We start from the raw sequence: 20,194 nt of genomic DNA, 5'->3' as shown, positions 1-20,194 counted from the left end.
CTCAAGCTCCGTCGGTATACCTAGCTTGGAACCAATATAACGGAGCCAAGCTACCTAAATGCTCCAGCCCCACGAACACGTATATACACGAGCAGACGAACTCAACCCTTGGACAGGTCAGCATGGACGGAATGTGGTGATGGAATGTAAGTACCTTGAGAAAGAAGACAAGAAGGAGAGGGGGCAAAAAAAGGTTATTTCAGGAGAGACCTAAGAGGTGCACTGCAGGTCCAGGCAGGTCGGTTCTGCGGCGTAGTGTTTGCTGTATTCCCGCATACCCGCCCAACTTCTTCCTTAGCACTCTCCCCGCCAAGTACGGAGTGAGTAGCTAGCACGGCCATATAAGCCCTTTACTATACATACTGGAATTGAAGCCAATCTTAATATCATTATAGAGGTGTCCGTATGTGTATGTACCCTTATCGCAGAGGCCTTCCAGGATGTCTAGCATACAAACAGCCTTGGCCCGGAAGCCCATTCCTTCGAAGCGGAGAACCGTTGCGATATTTCCAAGCCATAATGCACATTAATACTTCCTTCCCCAGACTTTCCCTATCAATCGATGGATCTAGCCTTGTGACCCCTCCCCCGTCATCCTGTACTGCAGGAATTCAAAGCGCCCGATGACCCGATCAAGCCGCCGTCACTTCTTCACGCGAATGCCGTTAGCCGTGTGGCGTTCTTTCCTGTCCTAAGCTCGTCAGACAACGCGGGAAAATGCAACAGGACACCCCGTACCTTCGAGCTGTGTAGACCGATCCCTCTCCATTGTATTTATTTATATGTCTTGATGAATTCAAAGAGGTTCTCTAAGTAATTAGGTATAAATTAATTGGTAACTAACTGTTGAATTCTGGTATGTGGAGGCTGGTATCCGAGATCCAGACCAGTACTAAGTACCTCGCTATAACCTAAATGCGTGATCTTGTGATCGATGTAGTCACGTACTTGTCTACCAGTTATGTAACTACGTGATTGTAGCCTTGATTTACCATTGGGAAGAATCAAGTGGCCCAAATAATGCGTCTCGTTTGACATTGCTTTCTGGTTATACATGAGTGAAAGGCAAGTGTAAACAGTGATACAGGAGTAAGGGACAAAAAGAAGAGTGCCTTCCATAGATCCGATAAGAACGAAAAAAAAAGAATCAACCCAGTGTAAAAAAAAAGGAACCCCAAAAAGGAGACCAACCCATAAAGAATCAATCCAAGAAAATCATAAAAGATTTACACGTAGCATCGTGACTGAAGTTTGCGCTAATGGCAGTTCAGCAAAGAAGGCTAGCAAGAACGGATCAACAAGAAATCGCATGGCACTTAAATGTACCACATCTGCGTGGCAACATCTCCAATCAAAGGACGAATGTCTTCGGAACCGATAGTGGGGGGGTGACGCGAAGTTCCTTCCTGCTGAGTTCCAGAGGGAGTAGTCTCCATGCCCTGCTGTTTCTCCTTGTCGTTGGCACCGATCTCGTGAGCACGGGCGCGTTGAGAGGCTAAGTGGGCGTAGTAGACAGGTGGGACTAATAACCAGTTAGCTACGAACATAATCCGAGCCTGATCAAAGAGGGACATACCAAGGGAAACGGAGTTGGTGGCACGCATGTAAGTATAACAGAAATTGTAAATCAACCCTTGAAGACGATCGACTTCGAGTTTGTTCTCGTCCATGCTGTAGGATGGTTAGCCGATTCTTCACCAAATGGTATAGTCGAAGCAAAACCTACATGACTGTGTAACGGGTAGCACGAGCTGTACCCTGGATGGCGGAATGCGAGCACAAGAAAAAATCGAAGTCGGTAACATGTGTCACATCTCTGTCGATGATGGTGCCAGGAACAATGTTGCCGTTACGATCTGAAGCATGCTTGTCCACAGGGAAGAAGCGGCTGTGGTGACGCTTTGTGCAAATGATGACAGTTATCCTGGGCTGAGACATTGTTAGTACATTGGCAATAGGCTGCTGGGTAGGAATACTAAGACTCACATCGAAATTGGGGTCGAGAGACTTGGCAGCTCGCTTGATATCAGTGACCTCCTCTTGGATAATCTTGCTATATTCACCCTCTGAAACACCGTCCCTGAAGTAGATTATACGTCGGGGAACTTGGTTGGTCGAACGGCGGTAGTTCTTTAGCAAGGTTGGTAAGAACCTCATGATGTTTGGTGTCGTAATGCACTCGACGCGATGACCGTTGGTGTTGCAGATGGCCGAGTAACGGGCACCTTGGACTGTTTTGGGATATCTAGGTTAGCACGATTCACGGAATAAAAGTAATATCAGGTAGGGACTTACCATCAATAGACCCAACCATACTGGCGAACGAAGCAGACTTCAGGCCACCGGAGCCGAAAGCACCACCGTGAGAAACGTCGGCACCAATATACATGGTAGGCTCCTGTCCAAAGAAAGGATGTGAACTCTTGTCCAAGTAGACGGTTGTCCCTCCCAACTTGGCATTGACCTTCATGCAAACATTGGAGCAATATTGAGCCTTGGCCTGCTCAACGTGCTTCGACTGGAGACCTATGAAAAGTCAGCAAATGTGCAGGAACTAACACGAATACCAAAGGGGTATAACTTACATTGGGAAACAATGCCAACGTGGGTCTCGCATGCAGCTTTGATATCATTGTATGGATGAGCGGATTTTGCGGTCAGGATGAAGAAAACAATTTGAGGCTTGGCCCTCGCAACATTTCCTGCAGTGACGTAAAGTTCATGGCAGGAGGCAGCCATGTCCTTGTTGGGATCCATGTACATAATCGGTGGCTCTTTGGTCTCGACGGTACCACCATGTTGGACGAATGCAAGGATGAACTGACGGACGAAGTTTTTGACAACATCCATGGGGACACGACGGGATTGGGCAGCAATACCAATAGCCCAAGACTTCAAAGTGGTAGTTCGGGCGAACTTCTTCCCACGAAGATCCCAACGGCCATCACGAGGATTGAAAGTACCGTCTCTCGAGCCAGTACCGTAAGCAATCTTTGGAGCGTCGAGGATTCGAGCTTGGGTCTATTACCAATATTGTTGGTGATGTTCAGAGGCCACAAAAATTGATGGGACAAGGTGGCTTACAGTGATCATATTTGGGCTGATCTTCATACCGTAGTGTCGTAGGATAGGGTCATCCCTCCAGTTAAGCTCGTTAACATTCTGTCGGATTGTCTCGAGACGAACATTTGGACGCTAGCGGGGTGAGGATATTAGTTTGGGGAGGCTTGAAATACACCAATAATGCAATACTTACTTGGACAGTGAAGCGGATCATGTTAGCAGTTTGCTTATCATCCAACTTGTATGGGTAACGTTGACCCTCAACAAGGTAGCTCAGTTCCATTGGGAAGAGAATATTCTTGTTTTTAGTCTGGATAAGGGGAAGCTGGGGGTAACGCAAGCGGATGTTGTAATGCTTGTAGAAGTACGTCTCAATGGAGAGACGGCTGACCATGCCGGATTCGCGGTCACGAACATCAAACATTTCTTCGCGAGCGCTGTTCTTGGTGAAGCCCTCGATCGTGAACTTCTTTTGGCGTTCTTTCTCGGTGCCGCGATGCTTGGTGTAAAATTGGACCCTCCTGACACGCTTTAGTTCACGCTTCCCGGCTTCAGACCTCAAGCGGGTGATGAGGTCCTCTGGGGTACCGAGCTTAAGGAGATTCTGGACGCATTGGAGGACAGTCCCTTCACTCCAGAAGACGGCAGCGGCAACGTCAACGTTGACAGTGAGAAGGTTGCCTTCTGCTGGGCGAATGGACTGGAAGATACCCTTCCAGGCTTCAACACCCCCGTCAAGACGCTGAGCACCGGCTTTCTTGAAAAACGATCTTTTGATCGTGATAAAGTGCTTGGCTGGAGTCTCGCGAAGCAAGTGATCAAGAAAGTTGAATCCGACGAGGACATCGTTGTCCATCTTGTATTTGCCATTGACATAGGCTTCCGTGCATTGAAGGGGAACACGGGATGTCTTGCGGATACGAACACGGAACTTGTTCTCAGCACCACGTCGTGGACGGTCACTGGGGTTTTCTTCGAAGAAAGTTAACATTGGGTGCAATCAAGCTAGAGCGGAGAGGGCAAACTTACCATCGTCAAGATCAATGATGATGTTGAGCTCCTCACCGAATGGTAGCGGAATTATCGACCATGCCAAGCGGTTTCCTAATATTATACCCCATGTTAGAGACGGCTCTTAAGCAGTACGGGTAGAATGCAGCAAGTTAGAACATACCATCGTAGAGCAATGCATCAGTCGCAGCCCCGAAGTGAGTTTGGAGAGAACGGGAGTACCAAACTTTGCGCAAGGTAGCACGCCTATCATCCCCTTTGCCAGTGATTTGGACCTTGAAGCAGCAAATGTTAGCAGGAGGTTCAAGATATTGCAGGGGGTCAAGAAGCACTTACATCGTACTGGTAAATGGTAGCAGTTGGGAAGCTAGCAACTCGATACGAATTGCAGAAGACTTTGGCAACCCTACCACGTCTGCCGTAGCCAACGCGAGGGTACTACGCAGGTCAGTACCAGATGGCTTCAGCGTGGAGTCCAACGTGAGAATTTAAAGCTCAACTTACCAAGGACTATTGCAAACAACTCGTTAGCTTCATCATCATATCGTAGGTAGGATTCAGAGCAGGAGAGTGAATAACTTACAGTTCCCTCAAATCCTGGAGAGAATTTCTCAGGGAGGACAGCCTTAGGAGCGCCACTAGGAGTATGGGATGTAGTAGCCATTTTTTTTTTTTTTTTGATGTCGATTGCAAGCTGGGTAGAAGGTAGATGAGTTAGAAGAGAGGAGAAGAGAGGAAAGAGAAATTCAGGGGGGGGAGAAAGATCTTTATAACCAAATATCAGGGGAATTTTGGGTGAATTAACAGGCAATAAAAATAGTTGAATTGCTAGTATTGAGGCTGCGATCTCTGTTTGGAGCTGCCTAAACTTGCTTTTTGCAACTGTTTTTGAGCCGAGCTTGGTAGCTAAACAAACAGTCTCCAAACAACCAGGTCCTGGTGACGTCAAAACCTGTTGCAAAAGCTACTCGTCACAATTTCCTGCCGAACGAAGCTTCAAATTTAGGAATCCAGAAGCTCTCACGAACGAGACGTGTCCAGAGACATTGAAGAAGCTCGATGCGAGTAGAAACCTACCAGATGAACGATGCAACAGAGGGAAAACAGCAAGCTGTGAGACTGAGAACCTCAGTAACAGCGTATGGTAGCTTACCTCGAGCTTGATGGTTGCTGCGAGAAGATGTAAGGAGGAAGGAACAATCGTATAGAAGAAAATCACGTCGGTTTGTACGTGAGGACTAGTTGAGAGATTGGGGTAAAGGAGATGAAGAGAATAAGGAAAGAAGATGAAGAACAACGTTCCTGACGAGACCCTTTAAGAGCGACCTTGCGATGAATAGGAGTTTGAGGTTCGAGAGATGCAAATTGCTTTGCAGAGATAAGTGTTTGGGGCGAAGAGAAAAGGGAAAGAAGGACACGTTCTAGGAGAAGGGAGGTCCTTAAATAGTGGAGATATTTTGTAGGGGGGGTTGTGGGTGGTCCTCAGGAGGAGGCTCAACACAGCGCTGTCAGGGTGACACTACAAAACTCCGTGGGGATCCAGGGACTTCTGGCGATGTTCCCTGTCGTTCTGTAAATGTATAAACGATTCTTGGAAATACTTAAGCGCTCTATGCTCAACAGCTCAATAGAAGCTTCGTCTTGTATGGGGCTCTCTCTCAAGCAACCTGGAGGTGAGGATATGTCAGCAAAGGTCTAACTGCACGGCCCCTTCTAAAGACTCCAAATCTAGGGCTTTCCAGATGTATAGTTTAGGAAGGGGCTTTTAAACAAGCACTGCACTATACAGTTACAAATACAAGCATGGAAACAAAAAGACACAAAGATATGAGCAGTAATATGATAGTAACCTAGCAATCGTAGAATATAAGAGATAGAGCTGAGGTATAGATAGGTGGTCCATCGAAGGGGAAGAGAGATGCTAGTTATAATCATCAAGAATCAGCACCAGACGTGTCAACACGAGATCCCATGGCTTTACCTCGCACCAAGCGATAATTACCATAATTGCAACCTCTCGTCTCGTGTAACACCCATGAAATACGCATGAACACCTGAGTCAATGGACTTTGCAATATCCAGCGAGGATATAACGTATAACAGCTCTTTCGTTTACCATGTTGGTGGTAAAGCTGTCGAGCTTTCTAGCCGCATACCGAGTCAATCTTTTACATTTCTGAAGGACCCTCTTTGTGTTACAACCTGCCCGACAAGCTGAACACCGCTAGCTTCAGTTACATCTAACCAACTCCGCAAAGCTTGCGTGATTCGACGTTGGAGAACTTGTAAAAAAAAAGGAAGGGCTTCTAGAAGTAAAGAAATCAATCGAGTCGTGGCCCGCCAGCAAAGAGAATTTAATGAAACCGTTGATAGCACAGATGTGTTGGCACTGTTGTAACAAACAGGGGTCTTCGTTTTTATATGGTTCTGACTGACTAGCGCGTATTAGGTCCTCCTGAACGATAAGGCAAGAATGATGCTCTCTATATCCCAACTATTCGTTCGCGGAATTCCATGTTGGGGGCGGTGAGACTCGAATAGTGAACAGCGTCAATTCAGCTTTGCAAGATCTCGAAGAACTATCTGCGCCCCCGCTGTTCTACCGGCAGAGAGGTAACTTATTGCTCCTGATGGTATGAAGACGGTGGTAGACTTGAGTTCCCAGCAAAATTAACCCATGAGGGCAAACTCGTGGATAGCTTCAAGTTCAACTTCCATGTGCCAGCGACTTAGAAGCCGCCACCCGCCGGAGAACGTTACACTGGTCCTTTGAGGTCCTGTAACAAGCAAAGAACTCGATAAAAAAAACGTAACAGGACAATTACCAGACCAACAAGACATTACTAGAAAAAAGCAACTCGACAGAAGACATGGGTCCCCGGAGGAAAATTCTCGCGGGTAGAAATAAAATGTACGCAAGGAGAACTTCATCGGGCTGGAAATACTCTGAACTCACCAACTTACCGACTACCAGAAGAACAATAAACAGTCTTGCAGTGTGGATAGATGTTTTTGTAGATGTGATCAATTGAATCTAAAGGAGGCCTACTTGCTGGCGAACCCTTTGGGATATTCTTTTTCTAGCCCAGTTAGCAAGCCGAAATTCCACACCAACCGCTTTTGAAGTTATAGACAATCACGACCAATTGGCTTCCACGTTTGGTTTGTTTGGTGTGAGCGTGCGATTACTGGGTCGCTAAGCGTCGTTTATCGGGGATCGTTTACTTACCAGCGGATGTCTGACTTCACGGGCTCGAGCTTCAGCAGCCTCGCCACAAACGTGCAAACGGGAGAGAATAGAGGGCAGAGAGAAGATATCCTTCACTTGATAAGCGCAATAAAGTATGTATATGCGTAGATAATTTAGTATAAGCGGAAGATTATGCTGGTAGAGAGACTCCCTGGTACCGCCATCATCCCCGTGTGGGGTTTGGATGCTAAGTATTTATGTTCCTCTCTCATGCATATGGAATCTGCCTCTGATCTCGAACCCCCTCAAGCACGAACAACTTAAAACTGCCTGAAATATCAGGAGCTAGACTAAAATCGATATTTTTGTGCGTTTGGAAAAAAAAAAACCTTATGTCGACGTAAACAATCCCCGAACCGGGCAAATCTCACAACTAATTTTCGATTAGGGTCAGGACTTGTTCATGCATGCATAATGACGCCTGATAAGTTGGCCAAACATTAAATGTTGGCTCCAAGTCGAGAGCTCCAAGTTGGGATCATGAGGTCTAACTTTACAGTTGGATTCGCAAAGCTTCAAGTTTGACAGACGGGCCTGCGGCCACTGGGATCGTGTTGGAGGTACTAAACTTCAGGCAAGCTTTGTCTCTTGGCTCGGGATCGGTTGTGGGGTCATATACTGTACTAGCAGGGGCCTAGCGGCAAGTTTGCAAGCGGAGGTTTGAGGTCCAACTTGCTGACATCGTCAAGGTTGAACAGAACCTCGGTGGATTCCAAAATGGAAATAAAACAGGTAATTCCGGGCGGGAAACGGGCCTGGCCTATCATAAGCAAGCAAGAAACCTGCTGATTTGACCAGCACCAAGTAAATTCCTTATAAAGTTCAGGGAACCAATAGCTGCAGGGTGTTTGTGTGGTTGCACAGAAATCTTAATGTTTAAAACTTCGTCTCCAGACTTATGGGGCTTTTGTATATCGAAGTTCAAGACAGAGAGGCTTAGCAAACTTCTTGGTAGGAGCACCGATGAGCAAAAGATCGTACGAACGGGCAGGCATCGAATGATGACAAAGCGTGATTGGCGTATGTATGTACATTGCTACGTAGTGACGCGTGGGCTAACAGATTGGATACAAGAATCACGGGAACATGGTTACTTTTGAGAAACGCCTCGATTAACTTTTGGATCGACAGCATTAATTTACACACTTGCTAGTATACATGACGCTCGTGAAATGCTTTTGTGTTTTTCAATCCGACGAGGATGCTGGCCGTATACTATAAGATGACTGAAAAGTAAAAGAAAGATATCAAGCCTGTTGTGCTTCCCCCTGTAATCCAAGCAAATCCTAAAAATAAATGGAAGTGGGATAATTTGGATTAATATTAGAAAAAACGCCGATGATGCAAGTCGTAATCGTGAGATGCTAGTCTACAGGGTGAATTCGAAGTCGAGAGTAGAGGGGTGGGGATACCGCGGGTATCGGAAAGTTCCTGAAATTCTGAGAGGAATATAGATAGAATTGTTACCGAGAATATGGCAACGGAACTGTGAGTTTAGAGTGTTAGCATCATCTGGAAAGTCGTTCAGGGTCTATAATTCACAACTGGGTAAAGGGGCCTATCGCTATTGTCGACATAATGTGACAACACTAACGCCTTGAGGGTAGGCCCCTACTTTGGCCCCGGTTGAAGGAGTTCAAAGAGAGTTCTCAGGACCTCTTGGGTGTTATTATTGGGAGGGTGGGAGGGAGGGGACTGTCCACTAGCGGCGGACGGAACTGGTTGTAGCATATGATTTGGGGACGCATGAGGCATATGGAAAGGTTGATTAGCCAACCCATGCCCGTTCAATCCGTGCCCATTCAAAAGACCCTGCGGTTGAAAAGGTGCTCTCGGAGGCATATTGCTAGCGGTATGAAGGCCACCCATGCGATTACCGTAGGCACTGAAATGGTGCTGGTTTGTGGATATTGCCTGAAGCCATGTGTGAAAAGGCGGCGATGAAAAGAAGGACACACCATTTGGTTGACTTGACGGCGGAGCAGGCAAGTTTATGTTGGCAAGCAGCTTGTAGATCTCTTCCGGATTGAATCTAACAGACCGGTAAGTGCGACTTGGCGGTAGGATGCTGAGGAGATACATGATAGAGTCAGGCAGCGAAGGTGGCGGAGGAGGAAGTGTGCCTGAAATCGACGCATGTTTCCCATGATGTGGTTGATTGTGACGCCCCTCTTGTTCTCGACTTGCGGCGGCGGCGGCGGCACGTTTTTGCTGATCCATTAAACGGCGACCTGCAGCTCCTTTGATAGGGGACTCTCCACGTGCCATCTTGCGAGGGCGCTCGTTCTTCGATACGTCACCGTCAGAATCTTCAGCCTGACGCTTGGGCGACCTTTCGGGTACAGCCGCAGGCTGTCGTGCACCAGATCCCTTCGGGCGAACTTGAGTCGGGGAAACAATAGGAGAGAACGAAGATGGGTTAAGAAGCTTATAGGAATGTCTTCCTGAAAACATCTTCAACTGAGGATCTAACAAGATAGCCACGCATATTAGTTAAGCTTGAGGTAAGTCCATAATTTTCTCCTACCTTGTGGATAGAACTCCCTCATCCTCTTCTCGAGTTTTTGAATCTGACTAAGCTCTCCATACTGAGATTCATAGTCATAGAAGAACTGGAAAACTCGCTTTGCATTGCCAGCCTTCTCAGTCGTGATCTTCCCAACAAACGTCTCAAATACAGCCCTGGCATCTGTGAGGAAGTGGTTAGTATTTCATAGATTACATCGTGGTGATGTGAACTCACTCGTAAGATCATTGGTTGCAATTAGATGCTTGAGGTACTCAAGCACAAATTCTTCGTCTTCTGGAAACATCTTGAGGCCGCGATCAAAGATCCTGTTGGCGGAAGGATCTTTGTAACAATGGAATTCCATTAAAGCGCTGGCAACGTAGACATCTGATGTGATTTTACCACGTTTGCGAGCATCTGTGAATATTTGCCGAGACCCTCCAATAATATCTCCAATTTTACCATGGCCCTCAATGCGGCGCATCGTTCTCATTAAGTTAATCCATATTGCTGAGATTATCTTAGATATACTATTTGTCTCCTGCTTCGCCGCCTCTTTGACCATGGCTATCTGGTTTGAGATGTTAGTGTCAGATGGTGGTTCGTAATCATCATCGTCGTCATCGTCAATGTTATTTTTCGTTTTCTTTGCACTTTCTTCGAGCAGGGCCACATTTTCTTTTTCACGTTCATGCGCCTTCCCTAACAGATTATAATAGACATCCAGAATTTTATCGTAGACTTCTCGAACAGGTGCACTTCTCTTCTTGACCGCATCTCGATCTTCCGCTGGAGGGGCAGGGACACTCGACTCAAGGTACTCAGCGTATCTGAAGTGAAGCAAACAACTCTCCGGATTCGCCTTCATTCCTTGCATCAGGATATCTACGCCCTCCTTTTCGCGTCCGATTGAAAAACAAAACTCGGCTGCCTCAAACCACATCTCCGGTAGAAACCGGAGGGCCATCAACGCCTGCTTGTAAACATAGAGAATCCTGTTCTGGAAACCAGTGAGATCCTCGGGGTTGGGTTCCTGGGCAAGAACAAGGGGGTCGCCCTTTTCCCATTGTATCCATTTTTTCCAAAGCTCCACCTGCAGCATGTATTCATCGTAACCGTCGAAACCAGGGACCGGTGGTAGTCGCGGTAGAGTCGTTCGAACCAAGCCATTAATAGTATTCCGGAGCGCCAATCCCGATGACCTTGCAGTCATGTAAGCCGGTGACTTTTCCGAGATGAATTTACGCCCCTAAACTAACGTTAGTATCTATAAATCTCGGGAAGGAATGTCATACCCACAGTTGTCTTGTTTAGACCCATCTCGAACTGGTCATACTCTTTCCACATCGCCTCAAGGCCGTTGACTGGAATACAAATTACCCTTTGGAAGATTTTTCGCAGATGGTCCATTTTCTGTTGATCCTGCCATGCACTGCCCCCAATTGTTCCAGGTCCGCTTTTAATGAATGCAATGTATTCCTGCCATATCTTACCAGCTTCCCTATCGATCCCAATGCTATTAAGAACGAACTCATAGACCTGGGTAATGACACCTCGCGCCTTTCCTGTTGTGTCGGTAGCCAGATTATTCCTTCTACGAATGTAGTCGAGGTAAAGGGACCACAAATCTACATTCAGAACACCTGGAAGACACCTTTGGAACAAGCGTTCAGCGTGGGATAGATTGTTCGCATCTAGTTCCATTTGGATGTAGGCGATCCATTGCTCGGCCTACGAAAATTAAAGTTAATAATTTTGATTTCATAGTATATTCGAATATCGACTTACCGCTGTTGGGAACAAAACAAGAAATCTTTCATAAACTGCCCGAGCATCTTCGAGTTTTCCTTTTTTCTGGTGTTCGTTGATAAGCGTGGTCCAGGCTTCAATATCACCACGAGAGTCCTGTGAAATTCTGTCTTCGAGTTTTCCAACAACATCGTGGGCTAGTCGTTTCTTCTTTCCTTGTTGGGATGGTTGGGCAGTCATGGGCTCATTCGTAACACGAGAAGCATCATCAGGTACATTTAGCACGGGTACATTAGGAAAGTTAGCTGCCGGCTGCACACCGGAGGAGGTCGGCTTTTCATCATTTTCGTTATTATTATTGCTCTGTAATGTCAATGTAGTATTTTGTGCATTAGATCCTGCAACAGCCATAGGTTGTTCTTCTTCTGTCTCTATTACAAAAGGTCCAGCAAGTTCGACGCTGTTGAGATCCGCCCGGGTCTCAGGCGTAGTCTCCCTGCTAGCAAAATTGGATGCCGAGGTCGATGACGCCGGGATAGCGAGAGTGGTAGTAACCGCGCCCTCGTCTTGAGCAGGTTCATTAGCCTTGCTTTTTCCGATCGGTGTACCACCTCGTGAGATTGAAAGCGACTCGTTTACTGGCGCAGCATCTTCTTCGTCATCGAAATCGACTTTCAGCACGTCGTCGGGGTGCGTGTCAGGTGTATCGTGAGATTCGGAGGGGCTTCCGCTTTCGTTGGCGGGAATTGACGATGTAGTTTCCATTTGCTCGTTCCTCATGGCCTTCAGGAAGGCAGCCTCGGCGTCGTCGCCTCCAGCCATACCGATGACTATAGATGAGCCGTTCGGCTGGGCCGAGTATAGAAAGGATAGCAACGACACAAATCGCAAGCGACAGTGTCTAGTATTGATGGATGTACTAAAGAAGAGGGTGAAGAAAGTATGTCAGCAACAAGTCCCGGTATTGTAATGATGGAATTTAGCGGGTTTTCGCAGTCCTAGAACGTACGGTGTCGGAGTTGTGTCACAATGTTCTACGCAATGAACGCCAGCTCCAAAGCTAAGGCTGTTATATAACTAATTTCTTGTTCGGTGACGATTGAAGCCACAGAAAACAGCGAATTTATATAGCAGAGATGCTAATGGCGACAAATGAGATATCGAAGATGGGTTTGGTGCTTGCAAGAACTTTAAGGAAGTGGCGATGGCGATGGCGATGGATGTTGGTGATGTTGATGAAAAGACGTTGCTGGTGGGAGGATAAGGGAAGAAAGGATTACTGCGACGACGCGAGAAACCCGACCCGCCCGATTTGGTTTGTCCAGCCAACGACACACAACGCAGGCGTCAGATGGCCTCACACGACCACTCTCCCAGCCAATGACAGCCTAGCTAGACTTGAGGCTTCAAGTTGAACAGCCTATAAAGGATTCAAGTAGAACTTCAGTAGATATCTTACAAACATTTAGTTGCATTGTCATCTTTTAGATATTCTTATTTACAAGTAGGCTCGATTATAATAATATACATATTATGTGCAGGTCTCAACCTAAGCTGTCTTCGCATAACAGCCCGTCAAGCCTCGTCCGGCCACCACTCTTTGCTCAATCTTCGCCGACCGGCTCTTCAAATTCTGGTCAAGAAATTTGACCTTCTTTCCAGGTACTATCTGAAACCTTTCATCCGACTTTTTCCCGCTCCCGGCATCAATTGGCGAGATATACGCTGGGACGTTCTGGTTTGTCCTCTTGCCGTTACCAAGCTGGTAAAACTCATTTCCACCAAAGAACAAGATGTCATTTCCAAAGTCGATATCGCTAGATCCCGCATTCTGCTGGTTCGACATGACTACAGCGGTATGCGACCCTCCCACTGTTAGGTAAGAAGTGTTAATCGGCACAAGTCCCGCTTTCTTCTCGCTATCTTTAGAAAAGTTAGTCGTTGGCATCGTGGGTGATATATGTCTAGTAACGACTTACATTCAGTAAGACCACTTATTGACTTGATCTTTTGAGGAGACGCCTGAGCATGAACATAAAACCCAGTACCTAAAGAACCGTGTAGTCCATGGCCGCAGGCAAATACATCATAGGTTTGAGTTGCCGGCTTGTTGAAGTCTTCATTGGGCGTATGTGTCTCCAGAGTGAAGTATGTGTTATACCCACCAGCAAATATCTGTTGAAGCTTTGTTTTGATTCCTTCACCCTTGTAGAATGCCCTTCTTGGAATCAACTTGGGCTTGACAATAGAATCCTCGGTGAAGTCGAGACCAAGCTGTCCTTTGGTGTTATCACCCCAGACAAATATCTTCCCATCCTTATCCGCAGCTACACTATGGTAGCTCCCAGCCGCGATTTGAGTAATCTTAAAATATTCCAACTCTTTCACTTCCAGTGGCGTATCATATGGCTTTGGCTTTGATTCCCACGACATCCCAGGAATTCCCAATTGGCCTTTTGACGGGAAATTGTAACTCGCGCAAGCGGCAGTGAATACCTTCCCACGAGACGTTAACATAACAGTGTGTTCGAGACCAACAGCGATATCCACGATTCTATAAGATTTAGTTAGTTTCCACTCTTATATTAAACGACATAGAGCAAAATAAGCTTGTTCGCCAATCTCACCTTTCCCTGGGGGGTGTTAAATCCCGGTATGATGTTTTAGACTCTAAAGTATACTTCCAGAAAGGCAAGCCGCTCGACTCCGTAGGCTTTGCGAATAATTCTTGTTCCTCTTTCGAAAATGGAATGGAATAGACTTTCCCTGAGGATGATAAAGCTATGATGCGATCTTCTGACAAGCTGGCCTTGATAATATCTTTGCCCTCAAACGTGACAACTGGAGCCCTGCAATCAGGAGCGTATCCTTTACCCCATTGCATTAAATCTCCGTTTTCCAGTACAGCAACTTCTAAAAGTTAGCTCTTGTATGTTGGCAATTAAAACATAGCATTTTTGGCGCACCATACCTCCCATATCATGTGAAATTTGCAAATCCCGAAGAACATAGCCATCAAAGAAAGGAACCCTCCTTGGAACCTTGACAAAGGTTTCATCTGAATCCGGTGCTGCTACACGACCACTTATCTGGTTTAGTGACCCTGCTGGATGCTTGATCAATGTGGTGCAAGGAAGCCTTATACCTGTTTGAGCCCCACAGGAATACTCCGGGCCGTTCCCAGAATCGAGTTACCTATAATTATATATATTACTAATATATTCGATATCTTGTAAATTAGATTGAGCTTCATACCGGTTCATTTTGGGCAACTCTCGATTTCTTTTCAGGTATCGATGCCGGAGCATCTAATTTCAATGTTGGACGAGCAAAGGATTGGTAAGCAAGAACCCCACCGAACAAAACCAAAGTACCTCCTGCAACCCCTAATCTCCCTGTCGACGATGCATAAGATTGTGAATGAATCGATCTGATAACTGAACTTCTTCCTCCATACGTATACCGTATATGAGGTCGGATATGTGACAACGTGCGCAAAGACGCACGAGGTCCGGTCGAAAACATGGCAGTTGGAGCGTGGGTCGCCCTCACAATCGCATATCGGTATCTATCTGGGGAAGTATGGAGATATAATCGAGGTTTGAATCCAGGCTTTGCAATTGGCCAGGCTCTGTTGCATGGACCAATTTTGATATCGTTAATTGTGTTGCTGATCACGTGAGTCACCCTCTTAGGCGACCTGTTCTCTCGCGACTTCCTGCCCGCGAAACACCATTCGATCTAGTTCTCGCTGACAAAGTGCGCCTCAAAGAATCGATTCCGACGATATCGTAAATTACGAGATTATACAAGAGCACAATGTACGAAGACCATTGGTACAATGCGACAGCGGCCGAAGAAGCGCAACAGACCCCACAGAAGACCACAAAGCCCCTCAAATCCAATCCGTTAACATCCCGGTCCGAAGGTGAGGTACTGTACGAAAGTATTCTTGTCGCTACGACTTTAATTACACAACTTAAGGCCAATTGGCTAATATCCGGTAGATAAGAAATTAGCAAAGGGTAGAACAGCTACGAAACCAGTTCGAACACACGATGAACCTCCGAAGGCCGAAGTACCTCCACGTCCAGGCTCTGCTGGTGGATTGAAAGCGACTAGCGTTGAGCCTTCCGAAGTACCTGGTACCGTTGATGGGATAAAGTTAGATAATGAGCTCGACTTTGCGATATGGTATGAGAAGTACGAGGAGGAGCTAGAGGAGGCTGTGGATGAGCAGTTCCGGTATGTCTTGACTTGTCCACTTGGAAATATAATAATGTTAACTTGATTTTCACTTTAGAGTATTCCAAACTCGCCTTCAATCACATTTACACACATGCGATTCTTTATTATCCGAAGCTAGGGAAACAGTAGCACTCCTCGATGACTTAGCGAAAGGATTCGAAGCTGTTAGGGAGCAGACTTCAACATTCCAAGCAGCCTGCGAGGAGCTCTTATCTGAGAAAGCTAGATTATCGAAACTTGCGGACGATATTACTACAAATTTGGAACCTTTTAGTGTGCTAGAAAGCATAACAAAACGCCTAAATGCTCCGGGATCAACGATTGTTACAAGACCGGACTTTAAGGACATGCTTTCTAAACTGGATAGCTGTCTAGAATATGTGGCTGCTCACGTATGTTCTTTCCGTACTACGAAATACATTGAATTGTTAACTGACGGCAGCAATCCATAGGCAAATTTCAGAGATGCCGAATTCTACCAGTCAAGATATCGTCAACTCATGACTCGAGCCCTAACTCTTATCAAAGTTCATTTCACAGCGCAACTAAGAGATGTAGCCGCAGATGTGGGCAAGAGAATTGCTGCAAAGGGTGTAAACGATACCACTCAAACTGCATTACTCTACGCCAAATTCCGGGTCGGTGGGAATCAGCTTAGGGAACTCGCTAACGAAATAGAAAAACGATGTGGGCACGAGGAGTATTTCTCATTACTTAACGAGTGTTACAATTTCTACTTCAGTGCGCGGCAGCGGCTCTTGTTTCCAATCGTGACAAAGAGCATGCGAGATATGTCGTCAAATAAGGACTTAGTTGGCTTCGCGAGAGTTAGCATATCATACATAAGGAGTATCTGCCTCGACGAGTACGAGCTGTTCTTCAACCACTTCTCGTCAGGAGAGCAGCAGCTATAGTAAGACCTCTTGGCCTCTCCGATGCCAGTTACGTTCCAACTTGTTCGCTAACTCCGCCTAGTGACTACCTCGAGTCAATCAGCGAGCCCTTATACGACTACCTTCGACCGAGAATCATGCATGAGACACAGCTTGTCAAACTCTGCGAGCTATGTTCTCTGCTTCAATCTCGATATATGAGAGACAGTGATGAAGGTACAACCCCTTTGGACACTATGTTCCATAGGTATTGCTAACTTTCTTAGCCGAATTGGAATCCTATGACCGTTCACAACTCGACTTTGGTCGGCTGGTCCAATCCCCACTACATGATGCACAAGCCAGAATCATTTTCCGGGCTCAAAATGTCATCCGAAACGATATCGAAAACTTCGTACCTAAACCAGAGGACCTTGATTACCCAGAACGAAACAAAGTTATCCAGACTCCACTTAAAAGCCCTCGAGTGGGCAAAATTCTCGATCCTGTTAGTCCCATGGAAGGCGAGAACCCTTCTCAGTTTGACACCGATGCCGTTTTCCAAGGATGGTATCCGTCCCTGCGGAAATCTATTTGGTTGCTATCCCGAATATACAGACTTGTCAATGTAAGGATTGGCCGATATTCAATATGATATCTTGACGCTAATATTATGTTTTAGTCTTCGGTATTCGACGACCTGGCCCACCAAGTAGTTCACGTATGCATCGGATCATTGTCGCGGGCAGCGGATCAAATCAGAAGGATGAAGAACGATACAGACTCACAGCTGTTCCTGTTGAAACACTTGCTTATTCTAAAGGAGCAAATTGTTGCCTTTGATATCGAATATGTTAGGCCGGAGGTTGAGTTCGACTTCAGTACTTTCTGGGAGATCCGCCAGACAGAAAGCCTGTTCAGTCCAAATGGCCTCATGAAATTGGTGCAGAAGGGGTTGCCAAAAGTTGTGGAAAACATGATGGATGCTAAAGTGGTATGTCCCTGATGACTATCTGGCCCCATGAGAGCCTATTGCTAACTAAAGACCTGTAGGAACTGGATATGAAGCTCAGAAACGTAATCAACCAGTTTACAGAAGCCTGGGCCTCTAAAATCAGTGGCCCAGTCGTCGAATCCGCAGGGAAAGGGATAGAAGCTTTAGAAGCAACGATATCACTTCGCAAACTTGCAGAATCCGACGTTCCAATTTTACGACAGAAATTAAATGAATACATCAACGACATCCGGACTCGAGAGACACTTGTCGGAGCTGTTCAGGAGATGGTTATTCAGAGTTATGAAAGCTTCTACGAAAGGGCAGATAAGCTAGCGCCCGAGCTAGAGGATTTATGGGATGTTGATACGTTTGTGGTCTTCACAAACAAGGCCTTTGGAACGGAAGATTCTTTAGGGTCTCCGAGGGAGAGCAATGTTAGCAGTAGAAGAGGGTCCGTTGGCTCTAATCCATCGAGTGATTGATAATATATTCTATAGTATCTAGTTGCATACTTTAATACTAATAAACATCAATCCGTCTCGAATGCTATTACTATCTATTGTTCACTTCTTCCTCTTGATTTTGTTCATCTTACGGTACATAATACATGCCTTTCGTGATATGTCCGGTAACTTAGCTTGGTTCTGCAGTTAAAGCTCCCCGCCATATGATTCGCTTACAATTAGCTGGAGCTTGACCACACAAATCAATTTTTTTCACCATCGTCAAAACCCTCCCACAATCCAACCTCATCACAAACCCACCCCATCCAGGTCATCCATCTCCCACAACCTCCCCCCAAACAAGCCTAGTTGCTTCGAGAGAGAGATAGAGAGCGTATATTCGCTCTTCTAAAATATTTTACAAGATGCCCTCCTTCGATCACGCCGAAGAGCGGCCCGAACATATCACAGCCATCCTCAATGGCCTCGACAGATATAACCCGGAGACGACCACAATATTCCAGGAATACGTGGCACAGCAGTGTGAGGATGGCACATACGATTGTTATGCTAATCTAGCATTGTTGAAATTGTAAGAACCTTCTCCTCTTCCATCTTCTCTGTTACCACGATCGAGAAATACTCGATGACGACGGAAAGATTGCAAATTTTCATGATGAACAATACTATACACGTTTCCTATTACCTGAGACCACCGGAACCTCATGAATCGATTCCACCGGTCTTTGAAGCGAATAATATTAGCTCTATCTGATACCATACTTTGCATCTTATCTTCTCAACTCTCCAATATCATACTCTGTCTTCAATGGACCCGAAGGTGATATACTAATCCCACCAACCCCCTCCAGATACCAATTCAACCCCCACCTCACCAACTCCGAAACCATCACCAACATCCTTGTCAAAGCCCTCACCGCCTTCCCATCCTCCGACTTCTCCCTCTGTCGCCACCTCCTCCCTCCAAACTTCCTCCCACCAATCCCAAACGCCGCCGAGTTAACCGAAGCTGTCCAAAAACTCATAACCCTAAACTCTCTCCTCGAATCCTGCAATTTCAAGGAATTCTGGAACACCCTCGACTCGGATGACCTCTACGCCGATTTAATAGCCGATGTCCAAGGTTTCGAAGATACCATCAGACGACGAATCACTGGTGTTAACACATCAACTGTTGAGACCAGAATTCCGGGGGTCATTGACTCCTCGATGCGTGAGATTGAACGAACAATGCTTGAGGATTGGTTGAACCTTCGAGACGAAAAGTTCGAGGAGTTCGTTACTTCCATTGCTGGGTATAAGATTGAAGGAGACACTGTTGTCATTTCGTTGAATAAAGATAATGAGGCTAAGCCTACAATCACAAGGGAGAGCGTCAAGATTGACCGTAAGTACCACTACGTTTAAAATTGCACTACAAACTACGTCAACATCAATACTAACCTACCCGTTCTAGAATTCTCGAGAGTCATTCGAAGAGCATACGAACAGCCTGCCTAAGCATATCAGGTCTTAATAGCTCAATAATTTGGTTTAGATTAACCTACCATCTAAATACTACCACGGGAATATAGAATATTCCCATCTCATGAACTTACATTTTTACCTCCTCGTGCGCCTTTCTTATCACGTGGAATCGTTGTTTTACTTTTCGGGTATGTAGTTACGATAATAGGCGTTCAAAAGTGTACACTTGAGGTCTCCTTGTCACGATCAGGATAAAAAAGAAGAAAAGTAAAGGACCTGGTATTCGAAAAAAAATCGAATTACCATCCTTTAGCTTTTTTCTTTCCCGTTGTGTTGGTCTTTTTGTTTGAGGATTTTTATTTTATTTTTTTGGTTTCTATCATATCATTGTTTGGCTGTTTAATAGCCTTTTCCTTGTTATCATACATGCATCGACGACAAAGAATAATCTAGATCAGATACCCCTTAATAACCAGTACCTGAGCCCGTCGCTGTCGAGATTTTGTCCTTCGCTCGTGGGCCTGATGGTTTTGATGTACCAGGGAGAACGACTTGAGCTGAACA

At 45.9% G+C, this 20,194-nt stretch overlaps 4 protein-coding genes across 5 annotated transcripts; 2 read left to right on the top strand and 2 right to left on the bottom strand.

The window, feature by feature from the left end:
* Nucleotides 1-1,316: 1,316 nt before the first annotated feature.
* DFL_008781 (uncharacterized protein) lies at nt 1,317-4,738 on the bottom strand (the record flags this gene model as incomplete). Its single annotated transcript, XM_067638565.1, has 13 exons — nt 1,317-1,522; nt 1,577-1,671; nt 1,727-1,929; nt 1,987-2,231; nt 2,296-2,526; nt 2,586-3,021; nt 3,085-3,195; nt 3,257-4,035; nt 4,093-4,167; nt 4,238-4,349; nt 4,411-4,512; nt 4,579-4,584; nt 4,658-4,738. The coding sequence occupies 13 exons, from the start codon at nt 4,736-4,738 to the stop codon at nt 1,317-1,319; spliced, it is 2,682 nt and encodes an 893-aa protein (XP_067486441.1).
* Nucleotides 4,739-8,787: 4,049 nt separating this feature from the next.
* Nucleotides 8,788-15,107, bottom strand: DFL_008780 (uncharacterized protein; the record flags this gene model as incomplete). The annotated part of the gene is made up of 14 exons (XM_067638564.1): nt 8,788-8,810; nt 9,283-9,792; nt 9,852-10,013; nt 10,068-11,082; nt 11,133-11,564; nt 11,622-12,501; nt 12,592-12,642; nt 13,202-13,505; nt 13,562-14,136; nt 14,210-14,492; nt 14,554-14,666; nt 14,728-14,777; nt 14,838-14,977; nt 15,089-15,107. The coding sequence occupies 14 exons, from the start codon at nt 15,105-15,107 to the stop codon at nt 8,788-8,790; spliced, it is 4,557 nt and encodes a 1,518-aa protein (XP_067486440.1).
* A 294-nt stretch (nt 15,108-15,401) lies between these two features.
* DFL_008779 (uncharacterized protein) lies at nt 15,402-18,181 on the top strand (the record flags this gene model as incomplete). Of its 2 annotated transcripts, none has more annotated exons than XM_067638561.1 (8): nt 15,402-15,510; nt 15,602-15,827; nt 15,886-16,222; nt 16,283-16,743; nt 16,806-16,939; nt 16,990-17,330; nt 17,385-17,696; nt 17,756-18,181. In XM_067638561.1, the coding sequence occupies 8 exons, from the start codon at nt 15,402-15,404 to the stop codon at nt 18,179-18,181; spliced, it is 2,346 nt and encodes a 781-aa protein (XP_067486438.1). The 2 variants fall into 2 exon arrangements, with proteins under 2 accessions (XP_067486438.1, XP_067486439.1); XM_067638562.1 differs by having other exon boundaries at nt 15,590-15,827.
* Nucleotides 18,182-18,567: 386 nt separating this feature from the next.
* Nucleotides 18,568-19,663, top strand: DFL_008778 (uncharacterized protein; the record flags this gene model as incomplete). The annotated part of the gene is made up of 3 exons (XM_067638560.1): nt 18,568-18,734; nt 19,015-19,550; nt 19,620-19,663. The coding sequence occupies 3 exons, from the start codon at nt 18,568-18,570 to the stop codon at nt 19,661-19,663; spliced, it is 747 nt and encodes a 248-aa protein (XP_067486437.1).
* Between the last annotated feature and the right edge of the window lie 531 nt (nt 19,664-20,194).

Source organism: Arthrobotrys flagrans (assembly GCF_004000055.1).
Source record: "Arthrobotrys flagrans strain CBS H-5679 chromosome Unknown unitig_1, whole genome shotgun sequence".
Classification (NCBI taxonomy): domain Eukaryota; kingdom Fungi; phylum Ascomycota; class Orbiliomycetes; order Orbiliales; family Orbiliaceae; genus Arthrobotrys; species Arthrobotrys flagrans.
The sequence above is the reverse complement of the archived record's forward strand: the minus strand, read 5'-3'. Positions and strand labels throughout refer to the sequence as shown.